The 21,858-nt window shown below is 49.4% G+C and overlaps 2 protein-coding genes across 7 annotated transcripts in view; both read right to left on the bottom strand.

Annotated features, from left to right (window-relative positions):
- The window catches only part of GPI (glucose-6-phosphate isomerase), a 29,394-nt gene extending 27,153 nt beyond the window's left edge, over positions 1-2,241 (bottom strand). The window contains exon 1 of the mRNA XM_069550334.1: positions 211-2,241. Coding sequence (XP_069406435.1) covers positions 211-332 — 122 coding nt within the window. The 5' untranslated portion in view covers positions 333-2,241. The remainder of the gene's footprint in view (positions 1-210) is intronic.
- A 6,053-nt stretch (positions 2,242-8,294) lies between these two features.
- Positions 8,295-21,858, bottom strand: part of GARRE1 (granule associated Rac and RHOG effector 1) — an 81,305-nt gene continuing 67,741 nt past the window's right edge. For all 6 annotated transcript variants that reach the window (XM_069550328.1, XM_069550330.1, XM_069550332.1 and 3 more), the window contains 6 exons: positions 21,257-21,382; positions 19,097-20,130; positions 14,676-14,841; positions 13,822-13,959; positions 11,365-11,443; positions 8,295-10,873 (listed from right to left, as the gene is read on the bottom strand). In XM_069550328.1, coding sequence (XP_069406429.1) covers positions 10,565-10,873; positions 11,365-11,443; positions 13,822-13,959; positions 14,676-14,841; positions 19,097-20,130; positions 21,257-21,382 — 1,852 coding nt within the window. In that variant the 3' untranslated portion in view covers positions 8,295-10,564. The remainder of the gene's footprint in view (positions 10,874-11,364; positions 11,444-13,821; positions 13,960-14,675; positions 14,842-19,096; positions 20,131-21,256; positions 21,383-21,858) is intronic.

The raw sequence follows: 21,858 nt of genomic DNA, 5'->3' as shown, positions 1-21,858 counted from the left end.
GGCCCCGAGACCTCCAGCGAGCAACCGGAAACCTGCTTCAAGGAGGCGTCAAGGACGAAGTGCAGCCTGTGCCCAGGCCCGGATCCACGGCCGACCCCCACCCCGGGGACCGCCGCCCCGCCCTCCGGGCCCTGGCCCTGCACCGCACGGCCCCGCGAGCCGCCTCCCGGTGCGGCACGTCCGCGCCCCCGTTCCCGTCCGCGCACGCACCTGAAGCGGTTAAAGCGGTCCCTGTCCCCTTCGAAAAGGCGGCGCAAGTTGAGGTCAGGGCCGTGCTGCTCGTACCACGTCTTCAGTTTCTTGAACTGCGGGTTCTGGGTGAGCGCGGCCATGGCGTGAGCGGCTGGGAACACGGAGCCGGGCGAGCGCCGACAAGGAAGCGTGGAGAGCGGCGCACGACAGGCGGAGAGCCCCGGAGCTCGGCGAGCTTTATGGCGCAGGCGCCCAGCCCCGCCCCGCCCCTGGCCCCGCCCCGTTCCGTCCCGCTCCTCCGTCCGCGCCCCGGGGGCAACCAAGCCCACAGCCAGCCGGGGATCCGGGACCTCAGCTCTTCTCTCCTTGCTACCTGGCAGCCACTTGGACTGCTGCTACTCCACCAGCCTTTGCCTGGAATTGACTGGGGAACAGAGGCCGAGCTCCTGCCTGCTTCATTCGTTCATTCGTTCATTCATTCATTCACTTAACTCCCTCCAACACCTTCTGTGTTACAGGCAGTGTTCCAGGTGTTCGGGCTGCTTAGGTGACAAGTAAAATATATGGCTTATCAGATGCTGGTAAGTGCTACTGAGAAAAGGAAAACTGAAAAGAGTGCTGGAAATAGAGGAAGCAATTCTGAACAGAATGGTCAAGGCAAAACTCACTAAGGAGGTGACATTTGAGCAAAAGCCTGAAGGTGAGAAAGCAAGCCACTTGGATATCTGGGGGAGAAGTGTTCAGGCAAAGGGAAGAGCAGCTGCAAAACTCCTGAGGAAAGCACGCTGATATTTTAGCAACAGCAAAAGGCGAGTGTGGCTGGAGCGGCGTGAATGAGGGGAGAGTGAAAGGATGAGGTCAGAGAGGGAAGGAAGGCAAGAAGTCATTGTGAGAACTTTGAGTTTTATTCCCACAGAGATGGGAAACCATTGAAAGGTTTAAACAAAGGAGGGGGGGCACCATCTGACATGTTTACCAAAGGATTAGACCAACAATTCAGTAGGCATGAAAGTAAGGACAACAGACAGGATGCTACAGCAAGAATGCAGACCAGGAATGAAGGTGTCAAGGTAGGAGTTGGGCCTGGTGATCTGTATATATGAGTGAAGAAGTAAGAGAAAGAAAAAGAACAGTCAATGATAACATCTGGTTTTTTTAGCCGAATTCCTGGAAAAATGGAATTGCCATTGCATCTTGGAGAAATGCCAGTTTTACAGGGAAGATCATTACCTTATTTTTGACAAGTTTTCAAAACCTATTAGCCATCTAAGTGGAGGTGTTGAGTTGGGTGTTCATGTCTGGAGTATGAGGAGGGATGGTTCAGGCAAGATGAAAAACTTGGGAGTCATGAGTGAATAGATAGCATTTGAAGTCATGAGCCTAGAGGAGAGTGTGGGTAAGACAGAGTAAATGTAGTCAGAGAGAAGAGGCCCAAGGACTGTGCACTCAAATTGAGCTTCTCCATCAACCAGTTCCCCCAGAAACACCATCCATCCAGGAGTGTGCCCTGTCCTGCTGCAGTCCTAGGCTTAGATCTTCCTCTGACCTACCTCCCAGTACCATGCTGTCACTGCCACTTCTGGCCTTTCTCTGTCTGCCCAGAATTATTTGAGTTCCTAAAGATAAGGAAAAGAGAGAGGGGTCAGAGATTGAAGAGATGGTCACAGGACTTTGCAGGGAACAGCCCTGCCACATGGCCCTTATTTGTCCAGAGTTTTGGGTCACCTGTCAACTCTGAGGTTTAAATGGGCTTCCCATATCCAGCAGAACCCTGACAGTGCTGAACAGCATCTGTTCCACTAGTTTCTGAGAAACCCTCCAATCAGAGTTCCCATCCAACCAGCTATCTGCACAGAACAGCACTCTCAACCCTCAATCCTGTGTTTCAGAACAGAACTCTATCCAACAGGAAGGCCAGTTTCAGTAGCTATTACCCATATCATCCACTTGCTCTCTGATTCCTTTGATGACTCTCGACAGTAGGAGCCACTGCCTCCCTTTTTCTCAAGCAGGCTCTTTTCAGTGATCACAGCAGACGTCTGTTTATCTGTTATCTTGATCCAAAGCCACTACCTCTCACCCTTGGGTTTCTTCCTCTGCCTCCTTGACTGAATCAGAGATGAACATATGACTTAAGCCAGAGATGAACACATGACCTAAGTAGTCAGAAGTGAAAGTCACTCAGTCGTGTCCGGCTGTCTGCAATTCTGTGGACTGTAGCCCACCAGGCTCCCCTGTCCATGGAATTCTCCAGGTGAGAATACTGGAGTGGGTAGCCATTCCCTTCTCCAGGGGATCTTCTTAACCCGGGGACTGAACCTGGGTCTCCCACATTACAGGCAGATTCTTTACCATCTGAGCCACCAGGGAAGCCCAAGACAGCCAAACAGGGACCCAAAGCCAGTAGGAAAAACTCAAGTTTTTTTTTTGTAGTGTTAAGCTGCCTCTCAGAAAGGACAGACCATGAAGAGAAGGACCTCCAGAGAGATGGCAGAGTGAACCCCATCACCCAAGTTCCAGGGGCCAGGCCACCTCAGTCTGCAGCTGCAGTACGAACCACTGATTTCCCCTCATCTTGTTGTTCTAAGCTAAGCTGTCATTTACAACTCCCAATCTTTCCAAAGATTTTATGGGTGTTCACCTGCCCCCTGCCACACTATCCTCCCCAATGTCCACTTCCATTCACCTGAAACCCACAGGAGCAGCTTAGGTCCTAAAGAGGAAGGAGGCAAGGCCTCCAATGATTACCTTTTTAGAGGTTTCATCTTCTTTTTAACATTCTATAATGTACACCTCCAGCAGTTTGGCCTCTGTGATTCCCAGCAGCTTCAATTATTCTAGATTTCCCACCTATTCTCAGATCTCCCCGTAATATTCTAACATTGTACGTTGAAGTTCCAGTTACGTGGGTTTTCTATATTAGCAGGAAAGTATGGGTAGTTTCCTGCTCCTGCTAGTTTACCGCATGCAGAGCTCTGCGCTAAATTCTCTGCCACATACCCCTCATAGCACCCCATGAGTGATATCCCTTATCCTCTCCACATAACAGACAAGCTAAGAAATCTGAACACAGCCATTCTGCTAAACCAAGAAGAGAATCAGTTCAAGGTTGCCCCAGTCTTGAACCCTGTTCTTAATCACAACCCTGCCCTGGCCCTGTCCTGGGCCACTTCTGACTCTTCAGCCTTGGGGAAAGGGTACTGGGAAGGAGAAGAAGCAGGCAATTCTTTCAGGCCCTCTCCATCACCCCTCCCCCACCTTCTATTTGCACATCAATTAAGCCTGTAAATCTGATTGACAGGGTAGAATTTTACAAGAGGAAATGGCCAAGAATGACATTTCCAAAGGCAAGAACAGCAGCATAGGCAAAGTCAGGGAGGTAGGAGAATACAAACACTGGATCAACACTGCTCCCCTTGGACTGGATCTAAGCATCCGAGTAGGGCAGTAGGGAGATTCTTACCAGGAAAGGTGCAGTGTGTGTGTGTGTGTGTGGGGGGGGGGGGGGGGGTGCGGGGGAGGGGGCAACGATCAGACACTGGGGTGTGGAGGAAGCCTCTCTAATCAAACCTTGGGGAGTAGGGTGAGGTCTGCAGTTTGGAAAAATATTAAGGTAATTTTATATTTATATTGATAAAGTGGCTTCCCTCATAACTCAGTCGGCAAAGAATCTGCCTGCAGTGCAGAAGACCTGGGTTTGATCCCTGCGTTGGGAAGATCCCCCGGAGAAGGAAATGGCAACCCACTCCAGTATTCTTGCCTGCAGAATCCCATGGACGGAGAACCCTGGTGGACTACAGCCCATGGAGCAAGAGTCGGACACGACTTAGTGACTAAACCATATACAGATGAAAGTTAAACCTGTTTTCTATCACCATCCCCACAATCGTCTCCGCATGCTGAGCCAAGCCCTGTCTGCAAACCGCACAGTACCAGTGTTCAGAAGTGGCTCTCTCAGAGGGTTCTATGCATCCAGACCCGGGGCTGACAACCACCATCCAAAGAAAACCTGGCTCTCAAAGTTCAGTAGACCGCTCCAGAGCCAGGCACGTTCAAATGCCCTCGGCAAAATGCTATGAACCGAGATAGAGGGGTGGATTAAAGGGTGGACCTAAGTCAGGCCTCAATTCAGGGCCGTTGGACAGGAGTCAGGCAGGGCATGGAGACCAGGAGATCACCAGGACAAGGGCAAAGGGAGGTTCCGGGACAGGGTAGCAGCAGTTCTGGGGCTCGAGTGTGAAGGAGGTCGGGTGTGGGGCGATACACGCCGATGGATTTTCGGGAGTTGCTCCGAGGCGGCGCACCCACCGAGGATGCTGAGTCACGGTGACCTGGAAAGGGTGAGGAGTCGCGGTTCTCCCGAACTCCGCGAATCCCCTGGCACCCTCCACGCTCTCCAGAGGGGCGGTGCGCACGCGTCTAAGCACAGGGAAGGCGGGACCAGCGCAGGTAGCGAGCGGGCTGGGGTGCGCACGCGTCTGCGTGTGGGCTCGCACGTCCGGGGGTGCACGTGTGCGCATGTCCCCGCGCTCAGACAGCCGCCGGCTCCTGACCGGCGAACTTGCAGACGCCTCTACCCGCACGTCTGGGATGGACATGTGCGCGAAAGTGCGCAGACTCCGGGTCGGGGCAGACTGCGCGTGCGCAGGCTAAGAGAAACCCGGATGGCTGAGTCAGCGCCCCCAGGAGGCTCGGAGCTCGTGTTCCGTGCTCGTGGTGCTTGCCTGCTGAGCTGAGTTCTGTCGCTTTGGGATGTCGCCAGATTTTCCTGGTGAATCCAGTTACGTCTTTAAAAAATATTTCCTCTCCGCACATGGGCGTAGGTTTTCACTGTAAGAGAAAACTCTGTACTTGGTAAAGAGCTAAACAGCCCTTCCTTGCGGCTCTAGTACAAACCCTGGTCATTGTGTATTCTTTTAGCCCGATGTGAAAACCGATTCAAGTCTAGTTCTGTGTTTTGGTTTTGTATTAGAATTTGCCTCTGGCCTTTGCGGCACCTCATTTCGTTTGTATCATCTGGAGTTGCTTCGCGGTATTCTGCGCCCTGCACTTGTGGCCATGAACAAGACTGACTCCTTGCTCTACTGAGGCTTTGATTCTGGCGAGAGGGACGTGTGCAAACACACATTATGGCGGAGTCCTAAACAAGGCCGGGCAGAGGCTGAGCTCTGGCCGGACAGAACTGACGGAAAGGCCCAGGCACGTGGGCACCGTAGGTAGGCTTCCTTGAGGTAGCAGGGGTGTCCAGGAGACGTTAGGCCTGAGAAGGAAAGGCAGGAGATGGGGAGGACCAGGTTGATGGCAGTGGAGATGTAAGAACTTGGTGGATTTGAAATATGCTTGCAGAAGCACTTGTGCTGTGCTGTGCTGTGCTTAGTCACTCAGTCGTGTCCGACTCTGTGACCCTATAGACTGTAGCCCTCCAGGCTCTTCTGTCCATGGGATTCTCCAGGCAAGAATACTGGAGTGGGTTGCCATGCCCTACTCCAGGGGAATCTGCCCTATCCAGGAATTGAACCGGGGTCTCCTGCATTGCAGGCGGTTTCTTTACTGTCTAAGCCACCAGGGAAGCCCGAGAATACTGGAGTGGAGAATACTGGAGTGGATAGCATTTCCCTTTCCAGGGGAATTTCCCGACCCAGGAATCGAACTGGAGTCTCCTTCATTGCAGGCGAACTCTTTACGGGCTGAACTACCAGGGAAGACCACAGTAGCGCTTGTAGGACTTGCTAATTAAGTGAAAGAGGAGAGTAGAAAAGATCAAAAATGTCTTCTAGGATTTCTGCCTGAGCAGAGTGCTTGAATATGTATCTCTTACCAAGAATGGGAAAGAGGGAGTTGTCTTCCCTAAAAGACTGAGTTTATGGGCTGTTGCTGCTGCTAAGTCACTTCAGTTGTGTCCGACTCTGTGCGACCCCAGAGACAGCAGCCCACCAGGATCCCCCGTCCCTGGGATTCTCCAGGCAAGAACACTGGCTGCTGCTGCTGCTGCTAAGTCGCTTCAGTCGTGTCCGACTCTGTGCAACCCCATAGATGGCAGTCCACCAGGCTCCCCCGTCCCTGGGATTCTCCAGGCAAGAACACTGGAGTGAGTTCCCATTTCCTTCTCCAATGCATGAAAGTGAAAAGTGAAAGTGAAGTCGCTCAGTTGTGTCTGACTCTTGCCAACCCCATGGACTGCAGCCTACCAGGTTACTCTGTCCGTGGGATTTTCCAGGCAAGAGTACTGGAGTGGGGTGCCATTGCCTTCTCTGGAGTTTATGGGCAGAGACTTCATTTTCTATGCAGCCTGGCTCCTATCCTAGCAAGGAGCGTGACAATAGTAAATGTTGAAATGAACGTTGACACTTGGGAAACAATCCTTCCTCCTCACCTAGGCCCACATACAAGACCCCTCACAGACAAGCAGAGGCCTGGGCCCAGCCAGCCAACCCCTGTGAATCCTAAGGCCATCTGTTTGTGTTACTTCCAAGAGCCTGGCCCCAGAGGTTCCTCAGACTCCTGGGCACATGTGGTTGAGACCCTGACAGTCACTTGTCCACATACATCTTTTTGGGAATCAAGGAGCTGACCTTTGGCAGGGTTTATTCTTGAATCCACATCAGGAAGCAGATCACGAGATGGGTCACAGAGTGGGCCGTCCTTTCCCAGAACCATGGCTGGGATGCAGAGTTTCAGCTACACCCCCAGAGCTGGATGCCCACTCTCCCAGGAACCCCAGATGGAAAAGGAGGGTCACCAGCCTCATAAGGACCTGCCTGTGTGTCCTCCATTTCTCAGCTGAGCCAAAGCCCCCAGGGACCATCTTGAGGCTCTGGTGAACATCTGTCTGCTTCCGTCCCCACCCATTCAGGACGGAGCTGGGTTTACAGGACTCCTGTCTCCACCACTGTTGTCAATTAGAACTCAGTGAACAGGACCATGTGTGTGAGTGCGTGTGTGCTAAGTCACTTCAGTTGTGTCTGACTCTGCGACTCTCTGCAGACCTCCAGGCTTCTCTGTCTATGGGATTCTCCAGGCAAGAATATGGGCTTCCCAGGTGGTGCTAGTGGTAAAGAACCCACCTGCCAATGCAGGAGATGTAAGAGACTCAGATTCAATTCCTGGGTCAGGAAGATCCCCTGGAGGAGGGCACAGCAACCCCATCCAGTATTCTTGCCTGGAGAACAGCACTGGGTATTAATGTTAAATAGGAACACATATGAATAAAATGTGTTCACATTTTATGCAATTTATAAATGGTTACATTTATAACCATTTACATTTATAAATGTTATGTTTAACATTTATAAAATGTTCTGGCTAGCATTTTAATATGAACTTTCAGTGTCTTCCTTAGCAATACTCATACAGCATGGCTGCTACTAAGTAACCTTGTCCTGAGGTGTATTTAATGTGCCCGTGCTCAGCTTCTGGGAGTTTCCGCAGAAAGAAGCCAGAGTGGTACTTGTACTGTAGGTTATATATTCATACTCATTTACCCCGTTTTCTTAAGTTCATGGAGAAGTTCCAACCAAATGCTGTCTTGCTGTGACGATGAGCTAGGGCTCCCCTGTAGCCCCCGCTCCTTCGGTGGTTCCCACTGTACAGCCTTCCCTTCTCCGCAGCAGGATGGCTCCACCCAGTGCAACGAGTCCTTCTTGTCCCTGTGAGGGAGGGTCTGCCACATGGCGGGTGTCTGGCGGAGTTAGGGGAGACCTCCTGCCTGGGTCTGCCTCTTGGAAAGGCTGGCTGGGCAGCTCACAAGTGCCCACACTTGGTGGAATGTGTGTGTTGGCAGACCACAACCCAAGGAGAGTCTGCATTCTTCACCACAACAGTGGCTCTGACCACACAGAGGCCCTTTCAGCTTGGCCTCAGGGAAGCCAACAGGAGAGATGTGGTAGGTTGTCCCACTTTCTGTATGCCAGCACCCCCCTGCCCCGGCTTATCCTAATACCCCCAGAGGTATTACAAGGTATTACAAGCCCTTGCAAGGGCTCAGAATCAGAGGACAGGCTGACCTGAAAACCTATTCGTGTGCAGCTTTTCAAAGTAATGAATCAGACAGGGCTTCTGGCATGATTATCTGCTGCAGTTCATTTTAGACAGAGATCCAAAAATTATTAAAGGTATATTTTAATAAAGCCAATAGTTATTTTACTTATAGGAGCTTTAAAAGTAAGATACAAAATGTAGAGTTCCAGTTTGGAAGCGTTGTAACTAGTCACACGAGCAAGGCAGCCACGCCTGGCCACACAAAGGACACACACACTCACACACGCACACACATGCGCTTTGGCGAGACCCCTCTGCCGAGCGCAGCACCTGGAATTACCAGTGTTCAAAGCAAGGCGGTGCTGAGAACACAGCACCCACAAGGAGACTACACAAACAGCTTCACACAGTCTCACAGCCCATGGAGACGCAATTACAAAATGTCTTCCTTAATTGAGAAAAAGAGACTGGAAAGTGGCAGTTAGCAATGTGGATGTCACCTGCGCTGGAGCACACAGGACTGACCTCTGTCCAGGGCGAGGTCTCTGGGGAGGCACTATTAAAACAAGGGTACTTCAGGACAATAGAACTCGAAACACGGGGTACTGGAGACACATTACTGAAGGAGAGGAGAAAACTATCTCACAAGGAAACAGCCACAGATAACTTCAACAGACGTTAGCGCACACACAGTGACAGCTAACACGGACAAGAGCCACGCAGGGTCGGTGCAGAGCACGTGCCTGAAAAGTCTATGTACAAAACAGTTCTCTGTAAACATGGTGAGGTGAATGTTCAGAACCCACGGTGAAAGGATCATGACTACAGGCAGCACTGACATCCCCACTCAGCACAAAAGACAACACCCGAGGCCTGGAGACAGCCTGGCACCACAGTACTAAAGATTCAGATGGCTGGGCTCAGACACCCTAAGGGTCCTCTATAATTAGTGTGTCTACATACATCATATATATATATATTCTTTTTGGTATTTTTAAATATAAATTTACTTATATTCATAGAAAAATGAGAACATAACTGTGTTATTACAATCTTTGCTGGAAAAGCTTATATGGAGTTAGAAAGAATAAACCATTTATTAGTAGTTAACATATATTAAAATGGTTTAATGATTTAAGAAAATATAAAAAAAAATATTAATACTGTCAAACTTTCATACCAGAAAATATTATGGATTTTTCTCAATTAGACTTTTTCAAAGATGAAATATGAAAAATTTAAATAAGTTTTATATAAAGAACTTCTGTAACCTCAATTAATATACAGTGGGATATGTCTAGTCTATATAGATATATTTATTATTTCTCAATTTAAGCACCATTCAATTCTTCTGGATCCATTCTGGCTGGAAAAATATCCCTAAATCCACAGGATGTTATCTATTTAACAGCACATGTTAACTGAAAATGAGGTGGTTTATTTTTTTCTTTAAAGAAAAACTTTTAAATTAATTCCTATCTACATCTTAATTGGTTTGTCTTGAGCCAGCTCACAATGTTACTGCAATTTCAAGTGTCTCTTTGCAGCCCCCTGACCACACCCCCACGCTAGGAAACCGTGTCGAAGCCTCTGGCCGTGTGTGGAAAGATGTGAGGGCAGAAGGTGGAGCTTTATCCCGCACACGGGCAGCAGCCAGCAGGCTCATCTCCACGCACCATCAGTGCTATGATCCTGCTTCTGTAAATCCCGTAAAGCTCACACCCCTTGGGTGCTGCTGGGGGTGCCGAGGGGCTGTCCATCTACAGAAAACCCAGGTGATTGCTTCTCATCACAAATATGCTATCCTTTGCCCAGTTCATAGAAGCTTAAATATAGTGTTGAAAAACCTCCAGCCACTCTATTTGTTATCTTAAAATATTCAATGCATTTTAGGCAGGAGATATTTTAACTAAAAACCTATATGAAAAATAGCTATAAAATACAGTGATTGGTGTGGTCATCACTCAACGTGTTAAGGAGGGAAAGGGAAGGTTTCAGAAGAATGGTCAGTTTTGCTCTCAGCCTTCAGCCCCAACACCTTCCCAACACACAGTGGGGTCTACAAACTTGAGAGCTGTGTTTCTCAAAGTGTGGCCAGTGGCCCACCTGCATCAGAATCACCAGAGGTGCTTATTAAACTCAAACATCCCCTGGCATCTCCCTGAGGAGAGTCAGAAAACTCCATCTTCATCTGGCCCTCCAGGTGTCTGATGCCTCCAGAGTTTTGAGAAGCCAGGCCTTAAAGGCTTGGAGCTGCCAACCACCTCCATCCCCAAGGATCCCTGCCTGGGACAGGGGTACACTGGTCCTCTAGGGGGCTGTTGCCAGCCAGTCAGCCCTGGGCTGGGGCCCCTGGCCCCAAAAGCTCTGGGCGGGCAGGCAGGCAGGCCCGGGGTCAGTACTGGGGCAAGTAGGCCGGTCTGCGCTCAGCCTTCCCAGGGAAGGCCTTAAAGCCCTTGGGGGCTGCCTTGTGTGCTGGTGGGGGCGGGGGCTGCGGCGGGGGCTGCACGTAGGCGAAGGAGGCGGCACTGCAGTCACTGGTGGCGGCCCACACCGGGGACTGCAGCATCTGCATGGGGTCGCTCCACTGGCTGCCGGGGCTGGCGACTGCATAGAGTGGTGCGCTTGGGCCAGGCAGGGTGCTGGGCAGCGGGGAAGGGTGCTGCCAGGGGGCTTTGGGCGGCCACGTTTTGGTTTTGTTATCCTGAGAGACAGAAGACGATTCTTAGTGGCATTTCTGGCAACTGATCCTCCTTTCCCACCTCCCCCGGTCTCCGGTCCTTATTCCCACCAAGGAAACAGGGTGTAAGACCCAGCCCTTCCCAAAGTCCTGGAGCAGCGCCGCCCAGCAGAGCGCGCAACCTCAGGTGCGCTCCATCCATGCCACCCAGTACAGCAGCTGCTCACCACACGTGGCTGGTGCAACTCAGGAACTCAATCTTTACACTTAGGTCATTTCAACTTAAGTAGCCACATGGGCTAATGGCCATCATTCTGGACAGCACAGCCCCAGAACTTCCTCTGCACGTGGCTCTTGAGTCTGCTGAGATGGCTGATCATTTAGACAAAAACCATAGGAAGAGTTGTTCACCACAAAGAACCCCACACAACTCTTAAAACTTAAGGGTTTGGAACCTTGCCCGTGGTCCGTACCCATGAAGCCAGCCCTGTGTGGCCAGAGCAGGGCCCACATACCTGGTTCACGTCCTCCGCTGCGGTGAGAAGAGGCGCTGAGGGCGGCGTGCTGGTCTCCTGGTCACCACTGCTGTGCTTCCTGAAAAAGCCCAGAGCTCAGGCCGCAGCTGCCTGCCACCCGGCCCCCTCCAGGGCACACCTAGCTGCTTGCTGTGGGCGTCTCTAGGCCCTGGTTCTGGGTGGGGAGGCCCTGGGCCCACTGTGTGCAGGGGGCAAAGGTGGGTCTCCATGGTGTGGTACCCTTCTGGAGGCCGGGACAGGGCTGGGCTGGGGGTGGGGGGTGGCGGGCATGAGGACTGGCACCAGCCGCTTCAGCTGCTGAGTCCGCCAGCTCCAGCCTTTTGTTAAGGTAGTCAATAGATACAGACTGACTGACTACCATGCACTGGAGACAGATGACTTAAAAAAAAAAACAAACAGCTGTTAGTTTTACCACTAACATGAAAAAATGTGTTATTAAGTGGAAGGAAAAAAGCAGACGCAGCAGCAGCCAGCCAGGTAAATCAGTCTATCAGCGCTCCGGTGCACAGCAGCAGCCTTTGCTGAAGTGGTGACTAGCTGGACCTCTAGCCAGCCTCTCTGATTTCCAGTCTGCACTTCTCCTCAAGGCTCCCACTCCTCCCGCAGCCTCCACATCAGGGTCCATGACACCCCCCTTTCACACAGAGGCTCAGGCCAAAACCCTGCATCTCACCCTTGATTCTTCTCTCTCCCACATACCCCACTGCCACTTCCTCCATCATTTTGTTCAGCTTTCTGCTCATCAGAAGCCTCCCTGACTCTCATTTGGAACACAGGAAATCCACCTGTCCCCTGCATTCTCTGCCCTCAGACCCCGCTTTATTTTTCTTTATAGAACCTAATCCAAACCAACATACTGGATTTTTTTATCGGCCTTCCTTCAGTAGAATATCAGTTTCACGAAGAAGGGGACTTTGATTTATTTGCTGCTCTATCACCAGAGCCTGGTACGTAACAGGAGCTACAGAATAAATGAAGGTGTCCCTCCCCCCCCAAATTCATACGTGAAAGCCCCAACTCCCAGTACCTCAGGGTGTGACTGCATTTAGAGATACGTTGTTTAAACAACTAAGTTAAAATGAAGTCATTAGGGTGGGTTCCAATCCAACATGACTGCTGTCCTTATAAGAAAAGAAGATCCGGACAGAGGTGCACAGAGAGAAGACCACGTAAGACACAGGGGAAAGAGGGCCAGCTGCAAGGCAAGGAGACAGGCCTCAGAAGAGAGCAACCTTGCTGACACCTTGATCTCAGGCTCTGGCCTCCAGAACTAGGAGAAAAATCCTTGCTGTTAAATACTTCCCTGGTCTGTTGTTCTTTGATATGATAGCCCTAGTAAACACACACAGTGTTTGCGATAATTAAGTGAGGAAACGCATGTGAATGCCAAGCCCAGGGCCAGGCATGAGAACGCACCCCAGCCTGGGTCAGCAATCACTGCCAACACCACAGTGACTCCTCTGTACATCCGAGTCTGCGTGACTCAGGTACCCTTCCATCTTCATCTACCTGCTCCCCACTCTTATCCGACAGACCCTGGTCCTATCACACGAGGCCATGACTTCTGACGCCCAGGCGACCCCATGTGCTTTCTATTCCTGCTCATGTCCTTTTTACCTGGCAGGCCTCTGCTTCCTCACACCCACGACAGTCTCTCCATTTCTTTCTAAACAAATTCTTCTCTTATTTCAGGGTCCGTTTTCATTTTTGTGACTACTTTTGAAAACTTATAATGCCTTTGGTGGCTCAGATGGTAGAGAATCTGCCTGCAATGCAGGAGAACTGGGTTTGATCCCTGGGGCAGGAAGATCCCCTGGAGAAGGGAATGGCAACCCACTCCAGTATTCTTGCCCGGAGAATTCCATGGACAGAGGAGCCTAAAGAGCTTCTGTCCATGGGGGTTGCAAAGAATTAGACACAATTGGGCAACTAACACTTATACTTGAAAACTTTAGCTCCAAATATACTCTGTAACTGCTTTTTCCAACTTTGAAATACCATTCAGAGGTTATTTTTATCCAGTTCCACCTTTGATGAAGAAACCGAGGGTAAGAGGGGGCCAGGCCCATGTCTGGGGTTGCAAAGCCTGTTGGTGAGTTGATAAGAACTTGGCTGTCCTGGCCCTGCTCCTCCCACAGAAAGCCCTGTCCCCTACAAGGTGCAGACCAGCCTCAGCAGACCCTGCTCTCTGTAATACTTCTTAGCCTGTCATACGGGTGTTTTGGGCTACCATGAGCATGAGACTGTTCTCCCAGTAAAAACTCAGCCCAACTTTACATCACCACCCAAGCTTCAGCAAGACAGTACTGGAAGAGGTCCTCTCCCTCTCTCAACGTGGGTACCTGGAAACAATGGGGCTACTGAGCTTTGTAGAAGACTAAGCTGTGGATCACATTCATGCACCCTCTGTTCTTTGGTTTAAAGATTTCTTCATACCTTCTCTGCTTGACAGCAGCAACGAGGTCAGGCCCTGAAAACATGGAGAACAAGCTATCTCCGTTGGCAGAGGATGTCTCATCACTCGAGCTGGCTGAGTCTCCCTGAGCCCCCGCCCAGCCGCTGTGCAGGCCATCCCTGAAAGCCAAAGAGAGAAGCTGGTGCCAGGCCTCAGGCAGCAAGCCTGGACCCCAGCTAGACAGCCCGAGGCCAGGCCCACCTCCACCCCCACCCCAGCCCTCAGGGAACAGTCCTTTCCTTGCTCTTATCTCACAACCCAATAGTGGTCCCTTGTCTCTCTCCTTCCTCTAAAAATGCTTCAGAAGCTGTGGTGTATATATGCAATTCATGTCTGAGCAAACAAAAAGCTGAGATGGTCTTTAGCTGTGCGGAGTTATTAGTCAGGGAGCAATAAGAGGTGTTAAAAAAAAATCACTCCCCCAAAGGTCTTCATGATGAAAATCCATAAACTGTACACCTTTGCCTTTTTTTTTTGTAGGCTATAAGGATCACATTCCATAAATGACACAGGTTTCATCACCGTGCTCATTTCAGCTAAAGGCTGTGTTGAATAGGCAATTATGTCCTAAACACGACCAAATAAGATCTTTGTTCAGGGCAGAAGAGCCTGTCTCAGAAATCATCAATTCATACCAATGGTATATGTACAGGGACACCACATGCCACGTGGCATTCTAGTCAGTCACGAAACTCTGACTCCTAAGATCTGACCATGTGCCATTCTCTCACAAGGGGGCCTAGAAATGAATGGCCTGATAAGAGTATACACCAAGGTCCCCTGCAGAACGCCCAGATGCCAAACTCAGCTTCCCGCCCACACACCCAGCACTCACCCTTCTGCAAAGAACTCTGGGAACGGCCAGGTCCGATGGGCATCATCCATGGGTGACCAGTGGCCCCGAGGGTTGCCTGGGCGGCGACCATGTTGGACTTGCCGTTTCTGCTGCATTGCTTGGCTCACTCCTGCCACATAGCGCACAAACTCGGGATCTGAACCCACTGTGTTAAGACAGAGTAATAAACAGGGTTGGGGGCCAAACTGGCCTCTTTGTTTCCTTCCCTACCTTCTGAGGGTGTCCTGTTGACAAACACAGTGACGAGTGGTGAGGGGCTGCCAGGCATGCGGCCTAGAGTGGGCTGTAGAATTTGCTCAGAAGCCTACTGTGGTTGAGGTGGGGCTTTTAGCACACATGTCTGAAGATGGGGAATGGTGTGTGCACAGGGACTGTGAGAAGGGGTTTGCCTAGGGCAGGGCAAGCTGAATGTGCACAAAGACAGGGAATAAAACGGTCTGCTGTAGCCAAGGCTAAATTTGAAAGACAAACACTAGTTACTTTAAACATTTCCAATGTCTGGAGCTACATACTTAACAACTAAGAGGATCAGATGATGACTTCAACTAAGAGATAACCTGAAAGTTATCAAAGCATTAGGGTCAGCCAGATAGAGAATACCTGGTCTTCCCCCTTGGGCTCAAGTCTGATCCAGTATTCTCCTGGATACTGAAGGCAGACCTGCTAATTCAGCCTGAAGATCGTAAGAGTGATAGTGAGTAGGGTGAAATTTATGAAAGTATGAAGAGGTGGATGGAAACATACTGGACAGAACTGAGTAAGGATGTGCAGGCCAGTACCAATGGAAGAAAAACAGCAAAGAAGCCATTTAGAGAAAGTCAAACAAAAAGACACAGTATAAAAATGTCTGTAGGTCACAAACTGAATATGACTCATGAGTGAATACTTTCTAGCTTGAAGGTGGGAAAGATACCAGGGCTCAATCCTTAGACTGCTCTCTCTGGGAGCTGCCATGTGTGCACTGCACGAAGATGGCCACAAGAGGGCGCGCATGGGCTGCGTGCGCCTGTGCAGAGGCCGCACTCGGTTCTAGCTGCCCCTGCCTGAAAGGGCACCTTCTGGAATTCATCCTCCCAGAATGCCCTTCAGTTCAGTTCAGTTCAGTTCAGTTCAGTTCAGTCGCTCAGTCGTGTCCGACTCTTTGAGACCCCATGAATCGCAGCACGCCAGGCCTCCCTGTCTATCACCAACCCCCGGAGTTCACTCAGACTCGCTTCCATCGAGTCAGTGATGCCATCCAGCCATCTCATCCTCTGTCGTCCCCTTCTCCTCCTGCCCCTAATCCCTCCCAGCATCAGAGTCTTTTCCAATGAGTCAACTCTTCGCATGAGGTGGCCAAAGTACTGGACTTTCAGCTTTAGCATCATCCCCTCCAAAGAAATCCCAGGGCTGATCTCCTTCAGAATGGACTGGTTGGATGTCCTTGCAGTCCAAGGGACTCTCGAGAGTCTTCTCCAACACCACAGTTCAAAAGCATCAATTCTTTGGTGCTCAGCTTTCTTCACAGTCCAACTCTCACATCCATACACGACCACTGGAAAAACCATAGCCTTGCCTAGATGGACCTTTGTTGGCAAAGTAACGTCTCTGCTTTTGAATATGCTATCTAGGTTGGTCATAACTTTTCTTCCAAGGAGTAAGCGTCTTTTAATTTCATGGCTGCAGTCACCATCTGCAGTGATTCTGGAGCCCCAAAAAATAAAGTCTGACACTGTTTCCACTGTTTCCCCATCTATTTAAGAGCCACGTAGACCTTATGCTGATGGGGTGACATCTGCAGGAAGCTACATGAAGGACTTGAAGGTAAGAAAGGGATATCCAGAAGGAAAAGCTAGTAGGAGTCCTAGGTTAATGACATACAGGCTGTTCGGGCCCCAGAAGAGATTAAAGATGATAAAGTTCTGCCAAACACCATTAATACTCTGGATTTAATTATAGGACTGTCAAAAAATGTACACACTGTTTCTCAGCGATTGAAAAATGTACCACACCAGCCCCCACTGGTGGTGGCTAGAGGAGCTTGCTCTTCCATAGCAGCGTGGAACCATAAGACCTTCCCCAACGTAGGGGCCCCACATCCACCCACACAAGGGGAGCAAGAACAAAAGAGCACACACCAGCAGTATGAGGAATTCTGAGAAGACATAAGGAAAAATTCCTTTCCTTTAATTTTAGATAATGCTGGGTACACTTGGTCGGAAATCTCTTCTGGTCGTTATTTTTCACTTCCATATAACATTTGCTAAATGAGAGTAAAAAGTGATCAATTTGTATCTATTTATCTTGTACCTTGCATGCAGCATGGGGGTCTAGTTCCCTGACCAGGGATGAAACCTGCACCCCTTGCATTGGGAGCTCGGGGTCTTAGCCACTGGTCACCAGGGAAGAAGTCCCAGAGACGTGCTTTTTTAATCTCTTTTCTAACGCATATTATACCACTTATTTCCTTTGTTTTTGTCTTGCTACATTTGCCAGAAAGTTCGAGACAAAGTCACATGGTATTGGTAGTATCATTTGCCACACTGTTTGGGTCTTGATTTAACTGGAATGAGTTTATTTCACTGTACAAAGTACTACTTGCTACTGGTAGATAATCTTTTTCATATTCAAGACATTTCCTTCTATTCATGTTTTGAGTTTACTTAAGAACTGCTGGTGTCTTTTACCAAATGTCTTGATGGCATCTTCTGCTGAATTTTTCTCATTTACTGGGTGAAATAACAGATTACTGTACAGGAGCTGAGTTCCTTAGACTGAACTATCTTATACTACTAAAGTGAACCAGATGTAACTCCTTTGATATATTGCTACATATTCTTGCATCTATCTACATTCATAAAAAGTTACGTTTTTACAGTAAAATCATGTTGGCTTCGTAACTCCCTTTCCAATCTCTTTTCCTGGAATAGACTGGGTAGGTTTTCCACTACTCGGTGCAATTCTGATCATATATGTTTTGTGAGAAAAGATTCTATTTTCCATTCAGTTTTCTAGTATGGTGTCATCCCATCATATGTGATAATGTCTTAAATTAGTTTTTTTTTAATAGTTTATTTATTTGGTCTTTGTTGCCATGCATGTTTTTCTTTAGTTGCGACAAGGGCTACCCTCTAGCTGTGGTGCATGGTTTCTCATTGCGGTGGCTTCTCTTGATGCAGAGCACGGGTTCTACGGTGCACAGGCTCAGTCGTGTGGCACACAGGCTTAGTTGCTCTGGGGCACATGGGATTTTCCCAGATCAGGGATTGAACCTGTGTTGCCTGCGCTGGCAGGTGGATTCTTTACCACTGAACCACCAGGGAAACTCTTAAAGTTCTTTTCATCTCTCCTCTGCTGCTGCTGCTAAGTCGCTTCAGTCGTGTCCGACTCTGCGACCCCATGGACGGCAGCCCACCAGGCTCCCCCATCCCTGGGATTCTCCAGGCAAGAACACTGGAGTGGGCTGCTATTTCCTTCTCCAGTGCATGAAAGTGAAAAGTGAAAGTGAAGTCGTTCTGTCGTGCCCGACTCTCGGCGACCCCATGGACTGCAGCCCACCAGGCTCCTCCATCCATGGGATTTTCCAGGCAAGAGTACTGGAGTGGGGTGCTACTGCCTTCTCTGAATCTCTCCTATATCTGTAGCTATCCTTCTCTTTCCTAATCTTGTTTTTCTTTGCTCTGTCTTAATCAGGATTATAATAAATTGGCTTCTCTATTTTACCGGTTTTCTAAAGACCCTTCTTTTAGATTTGTTTATAATGTTTACTATATTTTTCTTTCAAATTTATTTAGCTTTGGCTTTTATCCTTTTTTGAAATTGAAGTATAGCTAATTTACAATATCATTTTAGTTTCAGGTGTAGAACAACTTTTATCCTTAACTCCTCCTCCTAGTTTACTTTTGTTTTGTTTCTAAATTCTTTTTCTAATTTCCTAAGATAACTCTGGGGAACTTTCACAATGTAGGCCAGGAAAAGCCAAATTCTATGAAGATAGGAGGGTGCTTTACCACCTTTCAGGGGTTCTAGACTTCAAGCAAAAGAGAATCGCAGAACAGGTTCTGTAATCAGGGAAAAAGAAGCCCACGAAGGGCCAGTCATTTTGGCTGCCATGAATGGGAGGGCTCAGATTCGAGCCCTCTTGACTAATGGGACTTTGAGTCATTCAGCTTCTCTCAGCCTCAATTCTGTCGTCTACAAAGTAAGAAAATAGTTCCACTTACCTTCTCAGACTCATTCTAACTACTCCTTCCTCCCTTTGCTGGAGCCGCCCCATACTTGCCATCAGACAGTGAGAAAGGGTCTTTAAAGGGGATTAAGTCACTGCCTCCCACGAGGAAGGCCATGGCAGACAGGCCCTATAAAGTCCTTGGTGATACTATTTAAGCTAAAACTCCAAGGTGGGGAGGGGGCTCACATACCTGCAGGGTCAAAAGGCAGAATCTCTCCCAACATCCCGAAGACTCCATCGCTTTGGTCACGGTTTGGCCAGGTGTTATTTCTAGGTCCCTGTGCCTTTTGTCCCAAAACCTCCGACATCACATCATCCAAACAGCTGCTCACCAGACCCAAGCTGTACAAGTCAGAACTGAGATCAGATATGCCAGGCCACTGGCCAAGGGGAGACAGACCAGCTCCGACGGGTTGCGCTGGCTGCTGGGATGAGCCAGGTACCCATTTCCCAGGGGCCCGGGGCTGGGGCGGGGGCTGCTGAGGTCCAACAGGTTGCAGCAGGTGTTGGTAGTACTGGACCTGGGGCTGCGGTTGCTTTGGGGACTGCTGCTGAGGTGCCAGGCCCGGCTGGGGTGTCAGAGGTGTGTGCGCCCCGGCCTGGGGTGGCCGCGGTGGTGGGGGCACTGGCAGTGATGGCTGCTGTGGCTGCATGGCTCCTGCCTTCTGCTCAGTCCCCATGGCTGTGGCAGCAGAGTTACGCCGTGTCACCAGCGGGGAGCCCTGGTGTGACTGGCCCATGTTAAAGCCCGAGAGAAAATCGATCACCTCCTGCATTTCCTGATCAGTTGGCAAATTCATACCCTTCTCATCCTTGCCATCATCCCCTTGCAGGAAGTTGTCACGCCTCTCCAGGAGAAAACCATTGGCCATGTGATTACTGGAATTCTGAGCTGACTGTGAAGGGTCTGCAGTCCTAGGGAAATTACCAATGTTCAAAATGCTTTGTAGCCTTGAATCCATATTAGTGGGCATTTTGGCCTTCTCTTCCGAACACCCGGCTATGAAGATGTTTTTGGAAGGGGTATTTGGAATGGAATAACTCGTGTTGCTGCTCGAGCTGGGACATGAAGCTTTCTTGGTGAACCGGGAGGTCAGCTTGGAGAATGTCTTTTGCAGGCCACCTGAAGACTTGTTCCCATTCCCAGAAGGCAAGTCAGCCTGATTTCCAAAATCACAGATCTCCCTCTGAAGCTGGATCTGTATGCAGGGTAAAGCTTGTTCCCTAATGAAAGGGAAATGTATTTTTTTAAAAAAAGACAAATACACAAACTGGACAATAAAATGGGATTGCTTTGGTGTTCAAGAAAGACTTTAAGAATGAAAAGACCTCTTTGTTTGGAACTGGGTTCATTTATTTCATAAACATCCCAAAGTTTTAAGAGTACATAATTTAAGCTCTTACTATCTACATTTATTATAAAACATCTACCATAGCCAACTGAACAACTAACACTTTCACTTTCACCGTGTCTAACACAGGGCCATGAAAACTACAGTAGGATTCTGGCATGAGGATTTTTGAGTGAAACCCTCTGACTGCAACGCAGGAGATCAAAGCACGCCTAGTCTAGCATGGGAGATGCATTTGGCAGAGGTCGGCTGTGTCCCTGGATGACAGGGGAGCCTGGCAGATCCAGCAGAGGGTCAACAGACTAATCCACACAGCAGAGAGGGGTGAGTGGGCAGGACCCAGGGACACAAGGCAGCCCGGCTTGTCTTTGAAGGTAATTCACAGACAGTGCCAAGAACAGAGGGCTGTTACTTCCAAAGTTTTCTGCACATTTTTTTCCAGTACTGAAAGAAAGTCCTAGAGATGGAAAGGGCATGGGGTGGGGAGCTGGGCAGGTGATGGCTGCAGTGACCCTGGTTAGGTCACCTTGCTGTTCTGGGCCTCTGTGTGCTCAGGAATGAAGACATGCAGAGGGCCTGTGGCTAAATGTTCAAGGTCTCTACCAGTTCTAAAGTTTATTCACAAATAGATAATCTTGCAACTGTCAGCACTTTCAGATATAAATAAATTTAATGCAAGATATAAGTAAATTTTCTAAACACCTTTCTGCTCTGAGTTCATAGGGAGAACGTGAGCTTGGTTAAAATCCTTTTGATGGACTTAACTCTGAAATGATACAACAAATGAAGGCAAAAGTGTTCACAAACTGGGGAGTCTGGGTAAATAAAGGGCGATTCTCTGTTCTATTCCTGCAACTTTTCTGTAAGCTTGAAATTATTCCCAAATAACAAGTTGACCCAAAGTTCCCCTTCTTGCCTTATTTACTCACATACTATGAGTGACATGAGCTCACATGACCCTGTAAGTGGTCACACTGCTCCTCGGCAGGGACACCCACCTCCCTGCCCTCCAGCGGGTGAGGTCCAGCACCGCAGTGTAGAGCACATCCACCAGGCCCAGCGTCTTCTCGGGATCTAGGCTTCTCTGCAGCAGGGACATGGTAGCCGGGTCTTCTTTCAGGCACCTAGGCACCAATCGGAAAAGGCAATGGCACCCCACTCCAGTACTCTTGCCTGGAAAATCCCATGGACAGAGGAGCCTGGAAGGCTGCAGTCCATGGGGTCGCTAGGAGTCGGACAGGACTGAGCAGCTTCACTTTCACTTTTCACTTTCACGCATTGGAGAAGGAAATGGTAACCCACTCCAGTATTCTTGCCTGGAGAATCCCAGGGACGGGAGAGCCTGATGGGCTGCCGTCTATGGGGTCGCACAGAGACGGACACGACTGAAGCGACTTAGCAGCAGCAGCAGCAGCAGCAGCAGGCACCAATCAAGTTGCGTGAGTCTAGGCTGCTCTTCTCCACAACAGGGTTCCAATTTTCAAGCAGGCCTTATACAAAAGGCCACAACTTTTGGCACCAAAGAAATATTTAGTAATCATAAGAATATTTAGAGGTTGACAGGGCTAACACTGGGGCTTGCTGCTCCACAATAGGAAGG

This window comes from Ovis canadensis, chromosome 14 (assembly GCF_042477335.2).
Source record: "Ovis canadensis isolate MfBH-ARS-UI-01 breed Bighorn chromosome 14, ARS-UI_OviCan_v2, whole genome shotgun sequence".
In the NCBI taxonomy this organism is placed as follows: Eukaryota; Metazoa; Chordata; class Mammalia; order Artiodactyla; family Bovidae; genus Ovis; species Ovis canadensis.
This window is presented reverse-complemented; position numbering and strand designations above follow the sequence as displayed.